The 20416-nt window shown below is 44.3% G+C and overlaps 1 protein-coding gene across 1 annotated transcript in view; it reads left to right on the top strand.

Moving 5' to 3' along the window:
* The window catches only part of PIK3CA (phosphatidylinositol-4,5-bisphosphate 3-kinase catalytic subunit alpha), a 300074-nt gene that overhangs the window by 47581 nt on the left and 232077 nt on the right, over nt 1-20416 (top strand). Inside the window, exon 2 of the mRNA XM_086944379.1 lies at nt 6737-6946. Coding sequence (XP_086800505.1) covers nt 6737-6946 — 210 coding nt within the window. The remainder of the gene's footprint in view (nt 1-6736; nt 6947-20416) is intronic.

Below are 20416 nucleotides of genomic sequence, written 5' to 3'. Positions count from 1 at the left end.
TCAGTAGTGTTGTCATTATGTTAAAGTTTTCATTTGCAGATTTATATATCGATGGAAGCGAATTTAAAGAGATTTTTCTACATTTTTTAGTTCTCCTTTTCAGAGCTAATGTTCATTGTGCTCTCAGTTCCTCTTTTCTGATTTTCATAATGAGGAAGTTCAGCATGCAAGCAATCCCCATGCTAACACTGGCTGTCAGAATGTGCTGAACTATAAATATTGAATCTTGACAGTGGCTGAACTGAAACTTTTGTTCTCGGTCACTTCCCAATGACCTCGTTTCATCAATACCAAACCGCTCGAATAAGCAACCTCGGCAACCAAGCAGTGTCTTTCAATAGTGTGGCGTGAATAGGTTTTCAAAACCACTTCCTCTATTTATGCATGATTTATTTTAATAACTTGCGTTGACTGATGCATGTTAAGACAATCCTTCACCCTGGTTTTGGACAAGGGGCAGTATGTCTTACAGTATGAGAATGTTGCAATGAAGTAAAAAGTACTTTCAGCGCCACAGAGACCATGTGAAGATAAACTAAACACCACTGTACATGGCTGAGGGAAGGTGGTAAAATACTGGCCTGCTACCCTTGAGGGGAGACAAAAGGTGACGCTCTATAACCGAATAGGGTCTGGGTCAATACGCCCACATTGTTAAGCAGTGTTTCCTTCCTATCTTTACCAATTTATTCTTGATATTTAGATACTTTTGTTTATCAGTCAGTTTGCACTCTCAGCTAGCCCATTTGCCCTATGGCACTACAAGGCTGTTTTGTGGTGAGTGATTTTCATCTCTTGTAGAAACTTGCATTTCTGCCGACGTCCATTGGACGCCTTTATCTGTAACCAGAATATTAATAATACCTTCGTATACAGAGACATCTCTAAGAAACTTAATTATTACTTTAGTTGAGGTATGAATAACTGCTTTGAGGACAAACCATTTGTGTAATAGTCTGTTTGTTCAAGGATAAATTTACAGTGTAATCCCTTGACCTAAATTGATCCCGTATGTCTGATGCCAGGTTGGACCATGGCCTGGAGGAAACCCCCACAATAGATAAACGCAGACTGAAAGTTTTTTTTAACTTTATCACAGCTGGCAAAGCTGATAGTCTCTAACATGGTGTTAGATCATGTATATTAGACCTGGTCACCGTATTGAACCTTCACTCGATTGTCTTAATTGTAAATGCATTTATATGGCGCTTATTACCCCTGATGAGGAGTTGAAGCGCTTTAAGCGAGTAGCACACAATTCCGGAACCCAAGCAGTGTTTAATCCAGTGGTTAAATGTTGGTTATTGTGGTTGGCATGCATTTAGTCCAGTTCCTTTGCGATAGGTTATATTAATGCCAGTTAGGTGTGATCATTAATTGGGGCTGTGTGGTTTCAGGTGAATGATTGGTGGGGGAGATTATGTAATGTTAGGTTGCAGGGAGAGGATTTTAAAGCAGGAGAGCATGTTATCTATGAAATGAGGCGTCTGCCTTTTGGCGGAATTTCAATAAGAAAATAAGGCCAACAGACCTGAGACTGAGAGAAAGATATACCCAGAAATAGAAAGCATGTGGTGGATGGGAGGTAAGTAGAGGGTCACTCAGACTAAACAAAAGAGCGGAATTAAGCCGACAGGAATCAAGTTCCGTTTTTTCAGGCAGGATGTAAGGAGCATAGTGGAAGGTGGTTTTCCGAGATAGCATTCAATCTAAGGATGTAAGCTGTAAAAATAAAGCATTATATATAGTTGCCGAGATTCGAACCCGATTCTCCAGCTTCGGGGTTGACGGCTCTAACCGCAAGGCTACATCCTCTTCCCAGTTAAGTACTCCTAGGCTAAGGTATAACAACCTTCTAGACCCAGGACTCACTTAGTTATTCTGGTGTGTTGCGATCAGATCCCTAGTGGTGAATGCATCATTCACAGGTTTATGGTATGCGTGAAGTGTAAATTGCATACCACAAAGAAAAACCACTAAGTAACGCGTGTGCTTCACGCTTTAGCATAAAACTGGAGTTAATGTAGCCCCTAACTAACCCTGTCTGGCTGGCACCAGTGGGGAGTTTAGTTGTCTTCTTGATGCAAAATCATAGTATATTGGCACAGTCCTCGTTCCAGTATAATTTAGTAACTTTCTTTAGAATTACTCAATATTAGCAAATTTCTTCCTAAATCTAGAACAGCCATAGAAATTATTTGAGTTGGTCTATTTTAGTGTGGGATGAGAGGGGCGTTCTTATTACCATAATGAAGTCGTGCTTGGGTTTTATCCCTTTCTTAAAATATTAACTAACCCACACCTATACGGTGTACACAGCATAGGGACCAAGTTTACTCCCTAAACCCTTTTGATGTTTTGACCCCAATAAATTGGGTCCTTGCTGAGGTATATGTTCTTTACCAACAGTGGAACTACCTTTGAAAGCAATATGCATAATTAACATACTTGCCAAAATAATGGGATACGTCTTATAACTTGGATCGGTGTCTGGTGATTGCAACCGATACCCATCTCAGTTGACAAATCTATCAAAAAGCACTTATCAATAAATGTGAAAGGAGAACAGGTTTCAGCAACTCCATTGCAGGGCTGGAATGTCTACCAGGCGTTTTTAGAGGACTGGCATAGCAGAGGTCGGTTTTGTTGCTGGGGACCTGCAGGCCATGTTCCTATTAACTATGCTTCAAATAATTTTTTTTTTGTGTCATAATTTTTTATTGGAGTTCAAAGATAGGTATTTCCGCAGTGCTAATTCGTAATATAAAGAGAGACGATGCCCGAAGCTCTCGCTAGAAGTTGGTGGCCAGTGCAATTAAATGTTGTGCGCTGCATTCCAAGGCTTGTAGTTTTAAATACAGTACCTGCACTTTTTCTCACTCTTGCAGGTTTCCTGCTTTCTCCCTTTGTGACGTTGTTGTCATCTTTCTCTTCCTCAGTCTTTCCGATGTGTGTGTGTGTGTGTGTGTGTGTGTGTGTGTGTGTGTGTGTGTGTGTGTTTCCCTCTCTTGCACTCAGGAATTATCCAATGCAGAAAAAATAAGTGCAGGTCCCCAAAAATAAGTGCCGGTGCCCCCACCGGCTCAGATTAATTACTGGTTTCCATTTTTTTTTTGTAAATATCTTTTTATTGCAGCAATGACAGATAAGTATACAGTACAATTTATACCATTCCCCTTGATGCTCAGTGTGAGCTCCGCTCCCACTCCCCAGTATCACACAGCCATTCAGCTCGCACCCCGGAGGTCGAGCGGCAAAGTCGCAGGTACATAGGAAACTGCGCTGGAGCATTCTGTGCATGGCTACAGCCAACAAGTGGATGGGAAACGGCAGCGCTGCTTTTCGGACCTAACACTCCCTCTCCCCTGTCCCAAGTCCAGTTGAAGCCAAGAGTTTCTGTGCAACTCCCGTGAACATACCCCCCTCCCCTTCCCCTAAGCCCCCTCAACTTTTCCTACCCCGCCTTCCCCGTCCAGAATTCCCCCCCCAACTCTCCCTGCCCCCTACCCAGCCCCCCCACCCCCCCAGGCGTGCCAGAGTATCACCTAATTGAACTCTCAACCTTGCCAACAAGATCAGACCCGAAGCATGGTACCAGGATTCGTCTGCAATCATCCGTAAATCATCTCGATGGAACGCAAGGGCAGTGCAATAGCCGAGCGGGTCTATGCCGCCCCCCCGTCAGGCGGGCGTCCCTCTGGAGCCGGGCTATGTACTGGGGATTCCTCCTCCTCCACGTCCAGGAGCGTGAGATCGAGGACCAGCCCCTCCCACGCCCTGGCTCTCTCCAGTGCCAAGTCATTGTCTATCCTGAGCGCAGCTCGCAGGCGAAGCTCACCCTCACATCTAGCCCATTTAAGCAGTTCAGCCTTCCAGCGCTCTACTACGGGGCCCCGGGACGCCTTCCACTGGGACGTAATGGCCCGCTTCGCCAGGAGAAGCCCCAAGTCCAGGAACTTGCTTGTGACTTTGTTCTTTGATGTGTGTGGGAACCAGTGTAGTATGCAATGTGCCATGGTGAGTTGCAGGTCCCTCTCCGTCACCTCCCTCAGAACCTCCACCACCTCCTCCCAGGAGGGTCCCAGCTCGGGACAGGACCAGAACATGTGTCGGAAGTCTGCGGGATCCGCCGGGCAGCGCGGACAGGACGCTGGGTGAGCCGGGAAGTACTTATGTAATTTATCAGGGGTCAAATACGCCCTATGTAGGACATAAAAGTGCACCAGCTGGAACCTTGCGTTGCGCGTGCCGTTCCGGGCCCCCTCCAGTATACCATTCCAGGCCTCTTCGGGGATCTCAGTCGCCAGGTCGGCCTCCCATTTCGTCTTCAGGGTCAGCAGCGGAGCGGTGGATTCCGAGACCATGCGTCGAGTCAGGCACGTGACCGCTTTGACCGTCCCTGTCATCATCACGACGTACTGACATCCCAGGGACAATGGTGGCTCCGAAATGCCCGCCCCCCAGTGTTTGCGGATCGCCGCCGTTAAGGCCGCATGAAGAAGGAAGTCCCCACCCGCCAGTTCGAAGCGGTCCTGCAGGAGGTCGAAGGGCAACATCACTCCATTTTCGTACAGGTCACCTATGGATGACAGCCCCTGCTGGTCCCAGCCGTTCAGCCCGCGCCACGAGCCTCCGTGCGGAAGCGCCCCGCAGAGTCTAAGCGGGATCTCTGGTGCGTAAGGAACCGTAATACCGCATCTCCGGCGATGATATCATATGGACATATCATAGCGCCAAGACGCCTCCGGGCATTCGCGCGCTTTAGAAATAGATAAATCAAATCAAATCAAATCTGTTCCAGCATTTCCGGGCCGTCGCAAACTCCTGGGTGAGGTGGAAATCCCCCATCGGAAGTCCCAGGACAATCCGGGACAACACCTGGACCGGACCCGCCGGTTCTCCTGCTCCATCCTCCCCCCTCCTGGCCCGAGCCACCCATTGTGTCAGCCATTGCAGCTGCGCCGCTAAGTAGTAGAGCTCGTAGTCCGGCACCGCTAGACCTCCGTCCGCCCTAGGGCGGAGAAGCGTGGCATGGGCCACCCTGCGCCTTCCCGTCCCCCACAGGAAGCCGATGACCATCGATCGCAGCCGCCGAAAGTAGCTCGCCGGGATCCAGATCGGGAGGGTCCCGAAGAAGTAAAGCAGCCGCGGGAGGGTTACCATCTTGAGCAACGCCACCCTGCCCATGAGTGACAATGGGAGCGTGCCCCAAAAGTCGAAATTCTCTCTAGTGTGCCGTATCGCCGTACCGATATTACCCTCAAGGATATCGGCTCTGTCATGGAAGATCGAGGTGCCAAGGTATCGCAGGCTCCTCTCTTCCCAGGTCACTCCCTCTGTAGTTTGCGGGCATGCCCTCCGTGGGCGGGCCGGGAATAGGTGGGACTTCTCCCAGTTCACTCGGAGGCCCGAGATTCTACCCAGCGATTGCAGGAGATTAATTACTGGTTTCCATGCTGTTCAAAAGATTATTCTGAGTTTTATATCATAAAAACATGAAAACCTACATAAAATAACAGCAATAGTGTAGAACCGAAGAAGAGTGGAGGAAGTGCAAAACAATTTTATGACAATATATAACCCACTGAACATAAAAAACTAAGACAAAAATAGTATTACTTATAGATCACTATCTACTACAAACTAAATATATGAAAATAGCTATTTGTGAGAAAAATATCCAAAGGCTTCCAAATTGATGATGATATAAAGCAGCTTCTTATTCAGCGATAAGTCGATTCCAGTTCCGATGTTTTATATCCATTCCCACCAAGCAGTTGAAAATATATTAATTGCAGTTTTCCAATTCATATTGATTTCAAAGCAGAAAAAAATAGCAAATCAAATAATTTGACATCCATATAGGTACATTTGTCCGACTAGGTCAGGTAAGTTTGCCCCTTGTGACCTGAAGTGTGACTGTTTACTATTTTCATTTAGGTTTATCCATTGATTCTAGTCACGAAGTAGTGTAGGTTTATAGTACTAGATCTTGAAAAATTGCCATTTGCTCCTCTGTGGACAACAGAGACAAGAAACATGTCAACTGCATTATACTACCAATTGACACACCTTGCTCAGTAAAGACCATTATATTTTAATTGAGCACCACGTTTTTATTTAGGGTAGTGTGCTTCTTTCATTAAATTATCTGACATTTAGGATCACTGCTCCTATTTTAAGCCATCTCCAATCACCACACCACACAACCCACACGTCACCTGACGGCATTGAAAAGATCTCGGCAATGAGCCCCTAGAGGGTGCCCGTCTGGCATTGCAGTGCCAGCCCGACGAAGAGCATGCCCGTATGATGAAGGATGACACCTTTCAGGGTGTGTGAGGGCATTTGCTGCTATTAGAGCACTTTCCTGTAACCTTGAACTCACATATTGCTCTTTTACCATCCTTTTCATTAGATGACTTGTATACATCCACTGCTGACATTGAGGAAACTGCTTTGTAACTTCTTTCAGCACTCCTTGGAATGCATTTGTTTTCTTGCTCTCTCCTTTGTGCGCGCCACTTCTCCTCAAATATTAGAATTATTATCTAACCAGTTTGTTTTGCTACTCCTTGTACAGAGCAGTGGAGATCAGGCCGTTTGCATGTGTTCTAGTCTTTTAATCTCAGCTCGTCTGAATTTGATTAGTTCTGCTTGCATGTTAGGATATCGATCTGCGTTTTTTGTGAAGAATAAGTGCTTAATTTCTGTTTTGCCTTTTTTGCTGCTACAGGTTTTGCTATTGGCATGCCCGTATGTGAGTTTGACATGGTGAAAGACCCAGAGGTCCAGGACTTCCGACGAAATATCCTTAATGTTTGTAAAGATGCAGTTGATCTTCGAGATGCTGGTGGACCTCACAGTAGAGCTTTATATGTTTATCCACCCAATGTAGAATCTTCACCAGATCTTCCAAAACATATATACAGCAAACTGGATAAAGGTGAGCAGAAACCCTTCTGTGTCTCATTTCGAACAAATGTTTTTGCATCGCACTGATCTGGTCTTATTAATAGTTTCTTATTTTCTTCATTCCTTTTTTTCATGCATTATCAATTCTATTTATGAATGAGTCCTATGGAATCTTGCTCTAGAAAACATTTGATGAAAGAAATTGGAACTCCTGCATTGCGAAGCAAATCCCTTTGTTGACGAGACCCTGATTAATATAGAATAATAGATTTGAATGAAAGATTGATTGAAGAATTTATGAGGTGTGTCATGACAGAATAAATTCCACCTCCCTAACTGAATGAAAACAAATGATGTTAAAGGACACTTAAAACACATCAGTTAAACTTCAACAGTTGTATGTTGCTAGGTCTGTCTTTTTGTATCATTAAGCTATTTGTGCTGCTGGTCGGTACTTTACATTGCAGATGATAATACATAGGTGGGAAAACTAAGGCAAGTAATGCATATTTCTGTAGGTATAATCCTCATATGGAATGCGCTGTCCTGTTCCGTTCTTCAAACCTTGCAGATCTACTTCTCTGGTAGGAATAGTGAATTTGATCTTAATAAATAATTTTAGCCCCTGGACAGCACACACTTTGTGTGCAGTGATCTGGAAGATGCTCTCTGTCTGGCGAAAGCCTGTACTTTCAGGATCATTACATGGATTCTATGGCAGAAGAGTGATTTTGGACGTTTGATTTAAGGCCTCTTCCGCCAGAATATGACTCTGGCCTAAATTGAGCCTCTGATGAGTGGCATAAGGGGTGCTTAAGTGAAGGATTATTGAGAATAACAAATAAACATTGTACGGATTGGTACCAGATGCCACAGTATCTTGGTGGAATGTAACTTGTGATTTGGTTCTACTATACATCTTTAAAACAATTCCTTTCACATTCCGTTGTTAGCGATATGATTCCTGCGGTGCACGTCAGGATACAACAAGGCAGCATCCCAGTTTATTCCATGTTTTTAACCTTGTCAGTATATCTACCAGCAACATCTTGACGAGCCAGAAAAGCTTGCAGGACACCTCCGATGTCTTTAGAATCTCCTCTTCAATGTTGTAGGCTCATCTATGTTTTAGCTGTGATGTATCCATGGGGCATTCAGGTTTTTAAAGTAGGGGCGTTAATGGACTCGAGTGATGTATCCAAAGGGCATTCATGACTTAATATAGGGGGTGTAAATTGACCCAAGTGAGGGGGATATCATTTGCTTAAACATAGGACATAGTTTGAATGAAGGGGCATGGTAGATATTGGGTTAGTCTGTGCATCTAAGCAAACCGGGGCCATTCTGGGCGACACCAGAAAGGCACTTTGCATAATACACGTTTATTCGAAGCCTCAACTGACTGTGCACATGCTTTTGTGAATAGGATTCTCTGCCTTGATCAGCTAAACCATTGATGTAATTAGGCAACATATGTTTGCTATGGCACTTTTTTCCGTGCAAATCTTCATATTCAGTCTGCACAAATCATTTTAATTTGTTGTGGTAGAAGAAAATTGGAAGTTGAAGCAAGGCCGTTGGAAATGAGGATTCTTCTAAATGTGTTTCTAAAAAATGACAACCTTTAGGAAATAAATTTGACAGTTGCCAAGCACTGGAGTTGCCAAGCACTTGGAAGGGACGGAAGAGAGGAGAGTTTATGGAAGACAAAACATCAGTTAATCATTGAAAAATCTTACATTTCCAAGTTATCAATTGCCAATGCCAATCACTTACTGCTGGGGGAAATTTCCAAATTTCGAAAATTTTTAAAATTAAAATTTGAGTTGGTATAGAGAATAAGTTGACATTTGTCTGATGAGCAAGACATTTCATTTCAATCGCATTTTAGTGAAAAAGTATTGTTACTTCGGAGTTATTTTTTAAAGAATGTGTTTGTCCATTAATAAACAATTACACCTTTTTAAAAAAAACTGAACTTGCAACGCTAAAAGCATTTTGGCATAAAGAGTACCTTTTTATTTTAAAAAAAAACAATTCTTTCTAAAAAGTTTGTAAAGATGTGGGATTTAAAAAGTTGCGATTCTTTTAAAGTTTTCAAAATAATGTGGTGATATATTTATAAAATCGTGCTTTTTTATTTGTTTGTGTTCTCTTTCAGTTTATAGATATAGTGACAAGCAAGAATCAGTTAGTCTCTTGGTATCAAGTCAGTTTTGTTTGTCAGTGTTCTCACTTACAAGTGAAAAGTTAAAGTTGTAAGTCCTGTATTTGTCTGAGCTTTAAGGAAAAGCAAAGGCCTCAAGTACTCATTATGGATCATGTTTTTGACAGGTCTTTCTTATCTTCATAACCTGACAGCTTTCCGTTAGCAATTTGGACCTTTCCCAGGCTCACTTCTCTTCCAATTCATCATTATTAATATTTCTACTGTGAAGACCAAGTGCATCAGTGTACTTCCTGCAAAATAAATCATTCCGGTTGGAAAATGATAAACTTCGACTTAATTGGTCATGGGTTGACTGTGCACACGTACTCCCAGAACTGTTTGAATATAAATTAGCCTGGGCGCTGGCCTGTAGCAGTATAAGGGGTGTAGGAGATTTAGTTGTACATTAAGTTAAATCCATAGAATAACTCTTAGATTGAACTGTGCAGGACCACTGACACATCAAATAAGGAGAAAGAGAGAGCAAGAGAGAGAGACAAATTGGTGCCATAACAGGAGTACCTCACCACTCACTCACCGTAGGGTTCTTCACATTCTGAGGGTGGAGGGCAGCCAAGGATCTCCATATGACCCGCCATATGATCCCCGATGGCCACAGTGACCCTTGGAATGACTACGATCCCCAGCTGACAGTGATCTGGACCCATAATCTCTGAAATCCTCACCCCCAGACAACACCACCTCATACCATTCGGGGATGCACCAGGCTGCCACCTTACACAAGGTGGAAATGCGTGTTCAGCCTGTTGAGGCTGACTTCCCAATTGAGATTCTCTCCTCCACACAGAGGTCTCTCTAGTACCTGCCCATGCTAAAAAAGGCATGCATAAGACAGCTAGTAAGGGTGAATCACAAATATATTGTCTCCTTCAGACCCGCCTTCCACCAGACTTGCTATCCCCTGACTCCTTGGTTGTACCCACAGCCAGAAAACGCAGTATCTCCCAGAGCACAGGAGACGTGCTCCCTCTAGACCAGGAGAATAAAAATATTGATGCAGGCAGCAAAAGCATCACCACACATTCTGCTACACATTGACGCATTGCTAATTCTATGGGCCTCCTTTACCGTTACGACCGGACCCACTGGAATCAGATGGAAGGCCTCATCCAACACCTTCCAGACCAATCTACAAAATTGGGTCAGGAGTTGGTCACGGAAGGAAAGATCAGTTCCAACACCCAGCGTTAGGTCTACTTCGGATGTCCACAGTAGTCACATGCGGTCATTGGTAGAATCTAGTGTTGATCTGGGTCTGTACTCTTTGCTCTCTTCAGTTGTGGAATGCCACCAACCTAACAGGGATGGCCCTTTCTTGACCCCGTTCTGCAAGAGACCATTACCACGGACGCCTCACTCACCAACTGGGGAGAGCACCTGCAGAATTTCACTATCCAGGGTGTGTGGACAGCTGCCCAAAGGTGTCTCCAGATATACCATTTGTAGCTGCTATATATCCAGTTGGCCCCCAAGTTTTTCCTTCCACTCATTCAACACATAGTAGTCATAGTCCGAACAAACAACACATCCATGTTATACTTACAAAAGCTGTGGGCACGGACCCACAGCAGTTGTCTATTTCAGTCCAGAACAATTTGAGGTGGCGGTACATCATAGTCCGTCTCCTCATCTAGTACATTCCTGGGATTGGAAAACCACTTTCAGACCTGGTCAGTGGGATGCATCAACACGTTCTGGAATGAGAACTCTACTCCCAAGGTCTAATCCTGTACTTTCACTGTTGGGGGTTCCCACAGCTAGACCGGTTTGCCTCTCGCTGAAAACAAAAAATGTCAAGCTTTACCTCCAGGCTTCCACAACCCATGGGCAATGCGGTGTGGATGAATTGGTCAGGATATTTGCTTGTGCTTTTCTGCCTCTCCCACTCCTGTCATTTGTAGTACGAAAACTGAGACAAACATCCTACACTTTCATCCTAGTAGCTCCAAGCTGGGCACACCACCCCTGGTTCACCACCCTCTCGACCTCTCTCTAGTGCTTTACAAGAAGCTCCCCAACTGTTCAGATCTTCTCTACCAAAAGCAAGACACTCCGGCAACCCAATCCCAACAGCTCAATCCTGCGATTTGATTTCTGAGTCCTTAGAATTTGGCTACCTCAGTATCTCCACAGAATGCATGACCATTGTGAAGTAAGCATTCATGCCTACAACTAGAGTCTGCTAAACATTTTAACCCTCTCACAACCTCCCTGCAATACATTATCTGTTAACTACTTCACCTGCAGATGTCTTGCCTATTCCTCTATCAGACTCCATATAGCTGCTGTTGCCGCTTATCTGTAAAATAGGAAACGCACTTGTTTTTTTCAGAATTACTGTGATCTAAGCTTGTATAGAAGCCCTCCAAAGGGTGATCCCACCATAGACACCCTCCCGCCCCTGTGTGGAACCTCAACATAGTACTCATTTGAACCACTTCACTCTTGTCCCTTTCCTTGTACCCATCCAAGGCGTGTCCGTGAAATACATGCACTTATCCTGGAAGAACCTTTCTTCCCGGTACATCACGCTAGGGTAGTCCTGATAACAAACTCAAATTTCCTGCCCAAAGTGATTTCTAGTTTTCATCTCAGTCAAACAATTGAACACCCAATGTTTTTTCAGATTCCGTAGCAGAGTGTGTTCAGCATACTTTGGATTCCAAATAAACACTCATTGATTACATTTACAAAACAAAGTCCTTCCATAAGACGCAACAGCTCTTGGTGTCTTTCTCCAAACTTCATAGGGGCGTGCTCTTTCTGAGTTAGGCGTAACTTGCTTGCTCGTAAAGTGCATACAGACCTATTATGCTAAGGCAAATATACCCTTGCCTAAAGCAGCAGCATGGTCAACCTCACAGAAATTCACCAAGCATTACTGTGTGGCTGTCTTGGATCGCTAGCTAGCGAACATTGGCTAGGCGTCCTTCCTATACTTCTCCAATCTTCTACAACGTCCTCAGGCTAAACCGCTACTTTGGGAGGACTGCTTTACAGTCTGTGCACAGCATGTGTATCTACAGCTGCTACACATGCCACGAACAGAAAATGTTACCCTGTAAGCATCTGTTCGTGGCATGTAGTACTGTAGATGCACATGCGGCACCCTCCTTCCCGGTTGGTTGTTGTAGATGGTGTTAACTTTTATCTTAATAATTACTTTGCATAGTCATCTCTTCTGTAACTCTATGCTCCATCTACACCCTCACCCTTTGTGAGATCTAGCAATGGAGCCTATGCCCATGAGCATTACCAGCAGTAGGTGGAGTCACAATATATAGTGACTCCAAAGGACTTCGAAGAAAAAAAAGTTGCACTCGTCCAAGCCCAACACTATGCGGCAGGAGTATGAACATCGTGTGAATCTACAGCACTACATGCTACGAACAAATGCCTACAGGAAAGTACAATTTTTCTTTCTTCTGCACGATTCTCACTACTGTCAGTAATGCATGCTGGCTCAGTAACTATGCAGACTGACGGACAGGGAGTTTAAAAAAAGATTTCCTGATGAAGCTTAAATAAGTGCAGCAGTACATCTGCTCTACAATGCAAATGATTTCAGGTGTCTTAATTATACTGTAAATGGCTAAAAGTAATTGGACATTCAAACATGAGAAAACATTTGTTGGTTAAATTAAAATGGAAATATACCCCTTGCAGCTTTATTTTTTACAGTAAGCACAGAATAAATATCGATAAACTAAGATAGAATGAGTAAAAAATACATGTTTAAATACAGATGTAAAAAATTCCATAAAGCCGGGAGCCCTAGTTATAAGCCATGTGGATTGGCATTACCAATGCTTGTTCCACCCTGGGGTATACCACTCAAAATGAGGAATGCCTTCTTGACTATCACGCTTAAGGTTTAAAACTCCTTTCTGCCAAGTGCCTGCTTTGTCATAGGCCTCCAGCAGTTCTGCAAGTCGTGCTAGGCTCTTTTTATTGGCATGCACTATTACTAATTCTTTTCATTTTTGAGAGGAATATTTTGTCCACTTTGATGATCGGTTACACAAATGTTTCACGTACCCCCCCCCCCACCCCGTAGAGGGAATTATCTGTTATTTTGACAGCTTTGTAAGAGCTGTGAGCATTGATGCTCAAGCAGATGAGCCCAGTGCTCCCTTTATTTAAATAGCAAATATTTGCCTTTCTATTTTGTAACTAGAGTCTGTTCTAACTTGTATAATCCAGGCAACTGTGTGATTCCTGCAGTGATGGCATGACTAAGGAGTTGTGTTGCGGCCTTTGTTTCAGTGACTGTTAAACCTGCTTTCTTCACGCGGAGATGCACTGTATAGGACCGGCTTCGACAGTATAAGACATGGGTACTCTCAAACATTTTCCCAGAGAGGCCACAGAGTTAGTCTGTGATGTGACCGAGGGCCGCATTGAAGCCAGCAGGTTGGTGGTGGTCGGGGATTGGGGAGGGGCAGGAGGGTTTGCGGTAATGTGGGTGTAGTGGAAGCGAAGCACATACATCTAGTGTCTGAATTGTACAATGTGAAACCAGAACATTGGGAATAATCTCAGCTTATACACTTAACCAAATTGTGGGATCCTGGAAAATTGTTGTATTTCACTTTTCCTCGTTTTTATTCATTATCACATATGAGGACCTTGGAAAACATGACTAGAGGATGTGTGCTGCACAATATAACCTCCTGTGTTTGATTTAATAAACTATAATGCTATTCAATTATTTTTTAAACCGATGCCACCCAATGAGAGCACATAAAAACTTACTTGCCTCTTAGTTCACTACTGGCATTGTAGTCCGGGTGGGTGAAGAATGAATGTTTCAAAATTCATGTTTGGAAACTATCACTTTAAAAAAATACTTTTCAGTGCACTGATAATATCTGATGTAGTAAGGTGAAACCGTTCTGCATGTGAATGAAATGCGCAGTTTGAATTTTGAACAGGCTTTATTTTAAGTTTACACTTTTGCTGTAAGATGTCTTCAAAAACAAAGGTATATCTAATTTGATTTGATTTTTCTATTTGTATAGCGCGCGATTGCCCGAGGGCGTCTTGGCGCTGAGAAATCCCAATAACTCATTGAAGGTGTATGTTAGAGATGTTTAGCGAAAAGCCATGTTTTAACTTCCTTTCTGAAGGATTTCAGGGATGGACTGGTTTTTATGTCTAGCGGTAGTTACCCGGTGCAGGACACCCTAGTTACTTCCGGAATTTAGCTTAAATTAATCTTTAAATAAATGCTTGCCTATTTGTTTAGCATCTTTAAATGTTAGTGCAGACTCGAGTAAACAGCAGCTCAGTGCTGCTGTTGATGAGAGGGCTGCATGTAAAGGTCATGGGGAGGGCCACATGCGGCCCCAAGCTGCTCTTTGAGTATCACTAGAAGATGAGACCTTTCAGCATTTAGGTTTTATATTAAATGATATTGTTATTTGTTTCCTATTATAATGACGCTTCAAAGGTTGGCGCTAGTGGTCTTACAACGATGAGATGTAAGGAGATACCCTCAAATCCAGTCAGGGACAGGGTGCATAAATAGAAAAAATCCACAAAAGTCCCTCAAACAAGCTACGTATCGGAGAATCACTGAAACACTACTCCTGCCTGCCACAGTAACACTATGGGAGGTAAGGAGCTACTTTGGTTCAAGGCACAGTGTTCTTATCAAAACCAATAACTCAAAAAGGCCCCTTTGGGTCAAAAAATAAAGACAAGAGTATACAATGAAAGAAACGTCATAAGAGCTCTGGTTACACAATGGACAATAGAACTATAAATTAAAAATTGTGACAATTTATTCATAAAAGCAAGGTATAGCAATATACATTTAAAATTACACGGGTATACAAATTATACAAAAAACCATAACGTCGACGCAGCGTTTCGGTGTTTACATTGACGATATTACACCTTCATCAGGACGTTTTTTTTCTCTAGTTCCTCAGAACTAGTGTGTGTACTTCAAGAAACAACAGTTGTTTGATCAATTGCGCTGTGGTTGATGCCCGATGTGGGTCAGTATTTGTAATCCCTTTGTGAGTAAATGCTCTTGGAAATTCTGGAAGCGGTGTGTTACTGTGGCAGGCAGGAGTAGTGTTTCAGTGATTCTACGATACGTAGCTTGTTTGAGGGACTTTTGTGGATTTTTTCCACTTACAACCATGACTCCTTCCTTCACAACCTCCCCATCACTGTGCTTTGACTTATTCTGACAAGGTAAAAACTGAACCTTTAAAATGTAACCGAGTGCTTCGTTATGTTAGCTTGTCTACCTTGTAGTGAACGCAGTGTGTTGTGTAAGCGTCAGTTTGTGTAATGCTCAAATGTAACACCTTGTGCTCTCGTTTTTCCACTTGGGGGTGTCTTGTAGCACAAAATGAAGCATCATGTAGTGAGCTTTGCCCCAGGGTCTGCTGGCTGGACGGACTCATTGGAGTTCTGAAATCCTTCTGAGAGTGCACAGGAAAGTCCCACACCATCAGCCATGTGTAGTATGGTGTCTATGAAGCAAGCTGCTCTTGTAGTACCCCTGGAAATGAAATCTTCATTCTGGGAAGTTGCTGGTGTATTGGCTTTAGTGCATCAGGTTTGTGTCTGAGCGATAATGGTCAACCATTGCTGCTTCCAGCCATACTGTGTACTTCACTCTTTCCTCACCTTCTGTCCCTCCAAAATGGAGCTGAACAGCCATCCCTCATGACTCCCAAAATAAGGCATGCGAAAATAAACATGTTGTCCCTGTCAGTCAGTCAATAGAGCTTTAGTCAACCATCAACTGATGGTCACAGAATAAATACAAATTATAACAAATTCAATTATTTATAGCAGCAATTATAAAGGTAAGTGTTACATGGCAGATTTCTGGGGAGGCAAGGGATTGTAAAAACCTAAAACCCTCTTTATATGAGGTAAAGTGACAAAAGAGCTAGACGTACAAATCGAGATCTTATCAGGCCATACAATGTGCTAAACAGCACACAGTGGACTGAGTGGAGGCAGCATCACATGCATACTTCATGACCAAGGCGACCCTACAGCCGAACAAAGCAAAGGCAACTAAATGATGAATCATATTTAGTCTTAACCTTGTCAGTTAAAATCTGTGCTGCTGATCTCCTATCAAGTTAAATAGCAATCCATTCCGGTACTGCAGGAAAGTGCCCTTTTTAGGGTGAGCAGACCTAAAAGCAGGCGGAGCCTGCTTTGTCTGCGAAGACAACTATTGTTGGCGTGTTAGAAGGAATCTGAGACGGAGCTCACGCACGAGCGTCGCAGTCTGATTCCTCTTCGGGGGCGCGCACGGCACCACACACGCATGCGCATACACAGACTCAATCACACACAGTCACGCATGCGCTCACACATTCCCACACGCACACACTCACCCCTCTCCCCCCTCAGGCATACACACAGGTAGGCAGGCACACGCACACACACACACACACACACACACACACACACACGCGCACCCCCCTCCCCCACCACCACCACCACTCCTCACGGGGCTCACACACACGCACGCGCGCGCACACACACATATACACATATCCCCCCTCCACTCACCGTGCTCGAGTCGCCTCGCTGAGCTCCTTTTCTCCACACGCGGGGCACTTCTGTGGATCTTCACGCTACCTCGGCGCTCTCCCTCCATGATGGGAGCCTGCATCAACGCGCAACACCGGCCTCTTCCGGCCGCGTCACAGGCCCCGCCCATGTCACGGGCAAGGATGCCTGACTTCCTGGTTTCGCCCCCGCCAGCAACTCTGCTTCCTGAAAGCGTGCAGCAACCTAGACCGGTAACTTGGGATTGCGGGCAAATTACTTGTTTTACTTGTATTATTTTGGCATGTTTTTCGCTCAGCTTGACATGCTGTTAACTGGCGGAAATAGCGCTGCGAGGCCCTGTGCACGCGGTTCACGTGCTTTGTACTGACGCACATTCTGGATATCATGGGTCTCGGCTGCACGTGTCCAGCTTCTCAGATCGGGACTTACGTGCCTTTGGGTCACGTGGCTTCAGTGGGTGAGTTACTCACAGGGTAAGTTCTAAGTGGCATCAGACACGTGGCGCTTCTGCACAGCTCCATGATTAGTGACTGCTATCCTATTTGGAATTTTGAGAGCGTCATCCTGTCTTTAAGATCTGTTGACGTCACCCGAGGGTGGGTTCTTTGAGACACTGCTGGGTGCCCAGAGCGTGGCATTGCCATGAATGAAGAGGTGTCTATTGTTTATCTAGGTGTGTTTTTCGGCACGTGCCTATCAGATTGTAGGTGTGTAGATATGATTGTGCGTGGATGCTGGTTTGGAAGTGGTACAGATGTGCTTGTGTCGAAGTGAACGTGTTGATGTGTGCATCGGATAATCTGTGTGAGCGTGTCTGTGTCCGTATACAGATGTGTTTGTGTGAGTGTCGGTATACTAATGTGTTTGCGTGAGCCTGTCTGTGTCCGTATACAGAAGTGTTTGTGTGCGTGTTTCAGTATGTATATGTGTTTGTGTGCGTTTGTCTGTATACAGATGTTTGTGGGCGTGTGTCTGTGTCCGTATACAGGCAGCCTGCGGTGCTCCACGCACCTCTCTACCTTGCGTGTTATCCGGGGGCACAACAACAAAACTCGTAAACTCCACCTGCAAAACCGATCTCGATCTGTGCATAACAGTGAGTCATGCTTCATTTTATTCCCACTTCTCGTATTTGGCAAGGGTGCTGTTGGATTAAAAAAAAACTAATTTAGTGTGTTGTGTGGGTCCTTGTTAACGCACCCCTCCCTGCTCCATACGGAGTCTGCTGAGCCAGTCTAATATTACAATGGCCTAGTAATCGACCAACCCTGTCATGAGGACGATATGCAGGCTAGGGTTTCATGTAAAACAAAGCATTCTGGTACTTGTAGTGCCCTAAAGAGTCTACCCCCAAGGTGCTTATGCTATACCGGCTCAGACAGCCTCAAACCATGTTCGGCGTTCGATTCTCTCCCCGCCCCCCCACCCCTCCCTAAAAATGTAATTGGCTCATACTTGAGACTTTAAACAAGCGTGCACTGGACCTTGCCAACCTGTTAGTGTTGTACTCGATCTACTGTTGCGAATGTGTATTTTAGAAACAAAAAAAAGTTGCCTTAATATAGTAGCCCAGTTGCTTGGAAACCGAAGGCCTGAAAGTAGCAAATTAAGAATGCTTACGCCCGCCACCTCCTCACCGCCCAGCCTTTCAAGTAGATGTGGTCCGTAAAATGCCATCCCAGATGGGCCAGCAGCGCCAATGATTATGCCAGTGATCGATGGTATAAACAAAGTCATAATGTAAGTGGGACACTTACCAGGCATAATGTAAGTGGGACACTTACCAACTGTCAGGCCAGACTAAAACTACAGAATCCATGGTCTGTGGCAGGGGCGAACCAGGGAGGGTGGTAGGATTCCTGAGCCCCCAATCCCGCAGTGGCGCACTGGGGGCTTTTGTACTAATTGCAGTGTTTGATCTGGAAGTACATGAGCGCAAATGTTAGGGAGCAACATTGTAAAAACATGGGCATGAAAAACTTGGATATTATCGAATAGTAATGTATGCAAAATACATGTAGCCTTTCATCCGCATGCGCATTACGCTCGTTTCCACACTAGCTGGACTCTGTTCCCACGTCTTATAAGGTCTGCTGTTTCCCTTGTTGCGACCTGCCTGCTTTCTGGTCTGAAGGCCATTCTACCGCTACAAGCACCATACCTTGCTTTTTGTTACCACTTTTTCTATGTGATATATAATTTGGGCACTCAACATGGAGGATTTTAAAGCGCAGCCCTTGCTGACGACATTCTGATTTTCACAGTGGAAGCCGATATAGAAATCCCTGCTCTTCTTAACAAGCATTTGCAATGCAATAGGTCTTGCATTTGCGAGAGTTTAAGCTATTAGAATTGCAAATGACAATTCCTTTTATTTGTTTTACAAACCAAAACATAAATAAAAGACATGGTCATTTACAATGCCAAAAGCTCAAACTTACGTAAAATGCGAGACCTATTGCATTGCAAATGCTTGTTTGCATGGTTGCCCCCACTGTGTGCCTGATGATGCTCTTTGACTGAGTGTGCCTGGCTTCCTGCCAACCAGGTACACCGTGCCTATGTTCTTTCCATAAAACTGTACTGTGTACCTCCCAATTGGCACCTCTCTGGCCACATGTAAGTCCCTAGTAAAAGGTACCCTAGGTACCAAGGGCCCTGTGACCAGGGAAGGCTTCTAAGGGCTGCAGCATTTATTGTGCCACCCTTAGAGGTCCTGTACCTTAACACACACTGGCATTGAAGGCTGCATGTTATGGTGCAGATAAAAGTGAAGAAACAACATGGCACCCATCACCGAGTGCCATGCCTACAACCCACTGCCTATGGCATAGGTCAGCCACCCCTCAGGCTGGGTGCACTATGCCACGGATGTATGACGTTACAATGCATACTTTTACAACGCATACCTTTACAACGCATTTTTTGCAACGCAACATCCATTACAACGCATTCCATTACATCGCATGCCATTACAATGAATTTCTAAAAACTACCTTTACAACTCATTCCATTACATCGCATGCTACCTTTACAACGCATACCATTACAACGCATACCATTACAACGCATAACATTACATTGCATGTAAGGTAAGTATTTGATAGTGTAGGGGTAAAAATTACTATTCTAACTCCAGGGGGGTGCAACAGTGGGGTAAGTGTTGGAGAGTGTAGGCGTAAAAATTACTATTCTAACTCCAGGGGTTGCAATAGTAGGGTAAGTGTTAGATAGTGTAAGGGTACTATGTGTTGTAATACTATGCGTTGTAATGGTATGCGTTGTAATGACTGAGTTGCAATGAAATGCTTTGTAGTGTCATGCGTTGTAATGGATGTTGCGTTTTAAAAGTTTAGTTGTAATGATAGTGCGTTGTAAAAGTTGTTTCCCCTATGCCACTGATGAGGGTACAACTGCATGAGCCCTGTACACCTACAGTGTCAGTCTATTCTTAAGACATTGTAAGTACAGTAAAGCATAAAGAGTATATGGTCTGGGAGTTTGTCATTTTGAACTCCACAGCACCATAATGGCTTTACTGAAATCTGGGAAGTTTGGTATCGACCTTCTCAGCACATTAAACCCACACTGATGCCAGGGTGGGATTTAATGAAAAATGCGCTCAGAGGGCGTCTTAGAGATGCCCCCTGAAAAACGACCTAACTCTAGTTTACTGACTGACCGGCTGCTCACCAGCTGCAACCCCAGAAAAGT

The sequence above is a fragment of the Lissotriton vulgaris genome, chromosome 11 (genome assembly GCF_964263255.1).
Source record: "Lissotriton vulgaris chromosome 11, aLisVul1.2, whole genome shotgun sequence".
Classification (NCBI taxonomy): domain Eukaryota; kingdom Metazoa; phylum Chordata; class Amphibia; order Caudata; family Salamandridae; genus Lissotriton; species Lissotriton vulgaris.
This window is presented reverse-complemented; position numbering and strand designations above follow the sequence as displayed.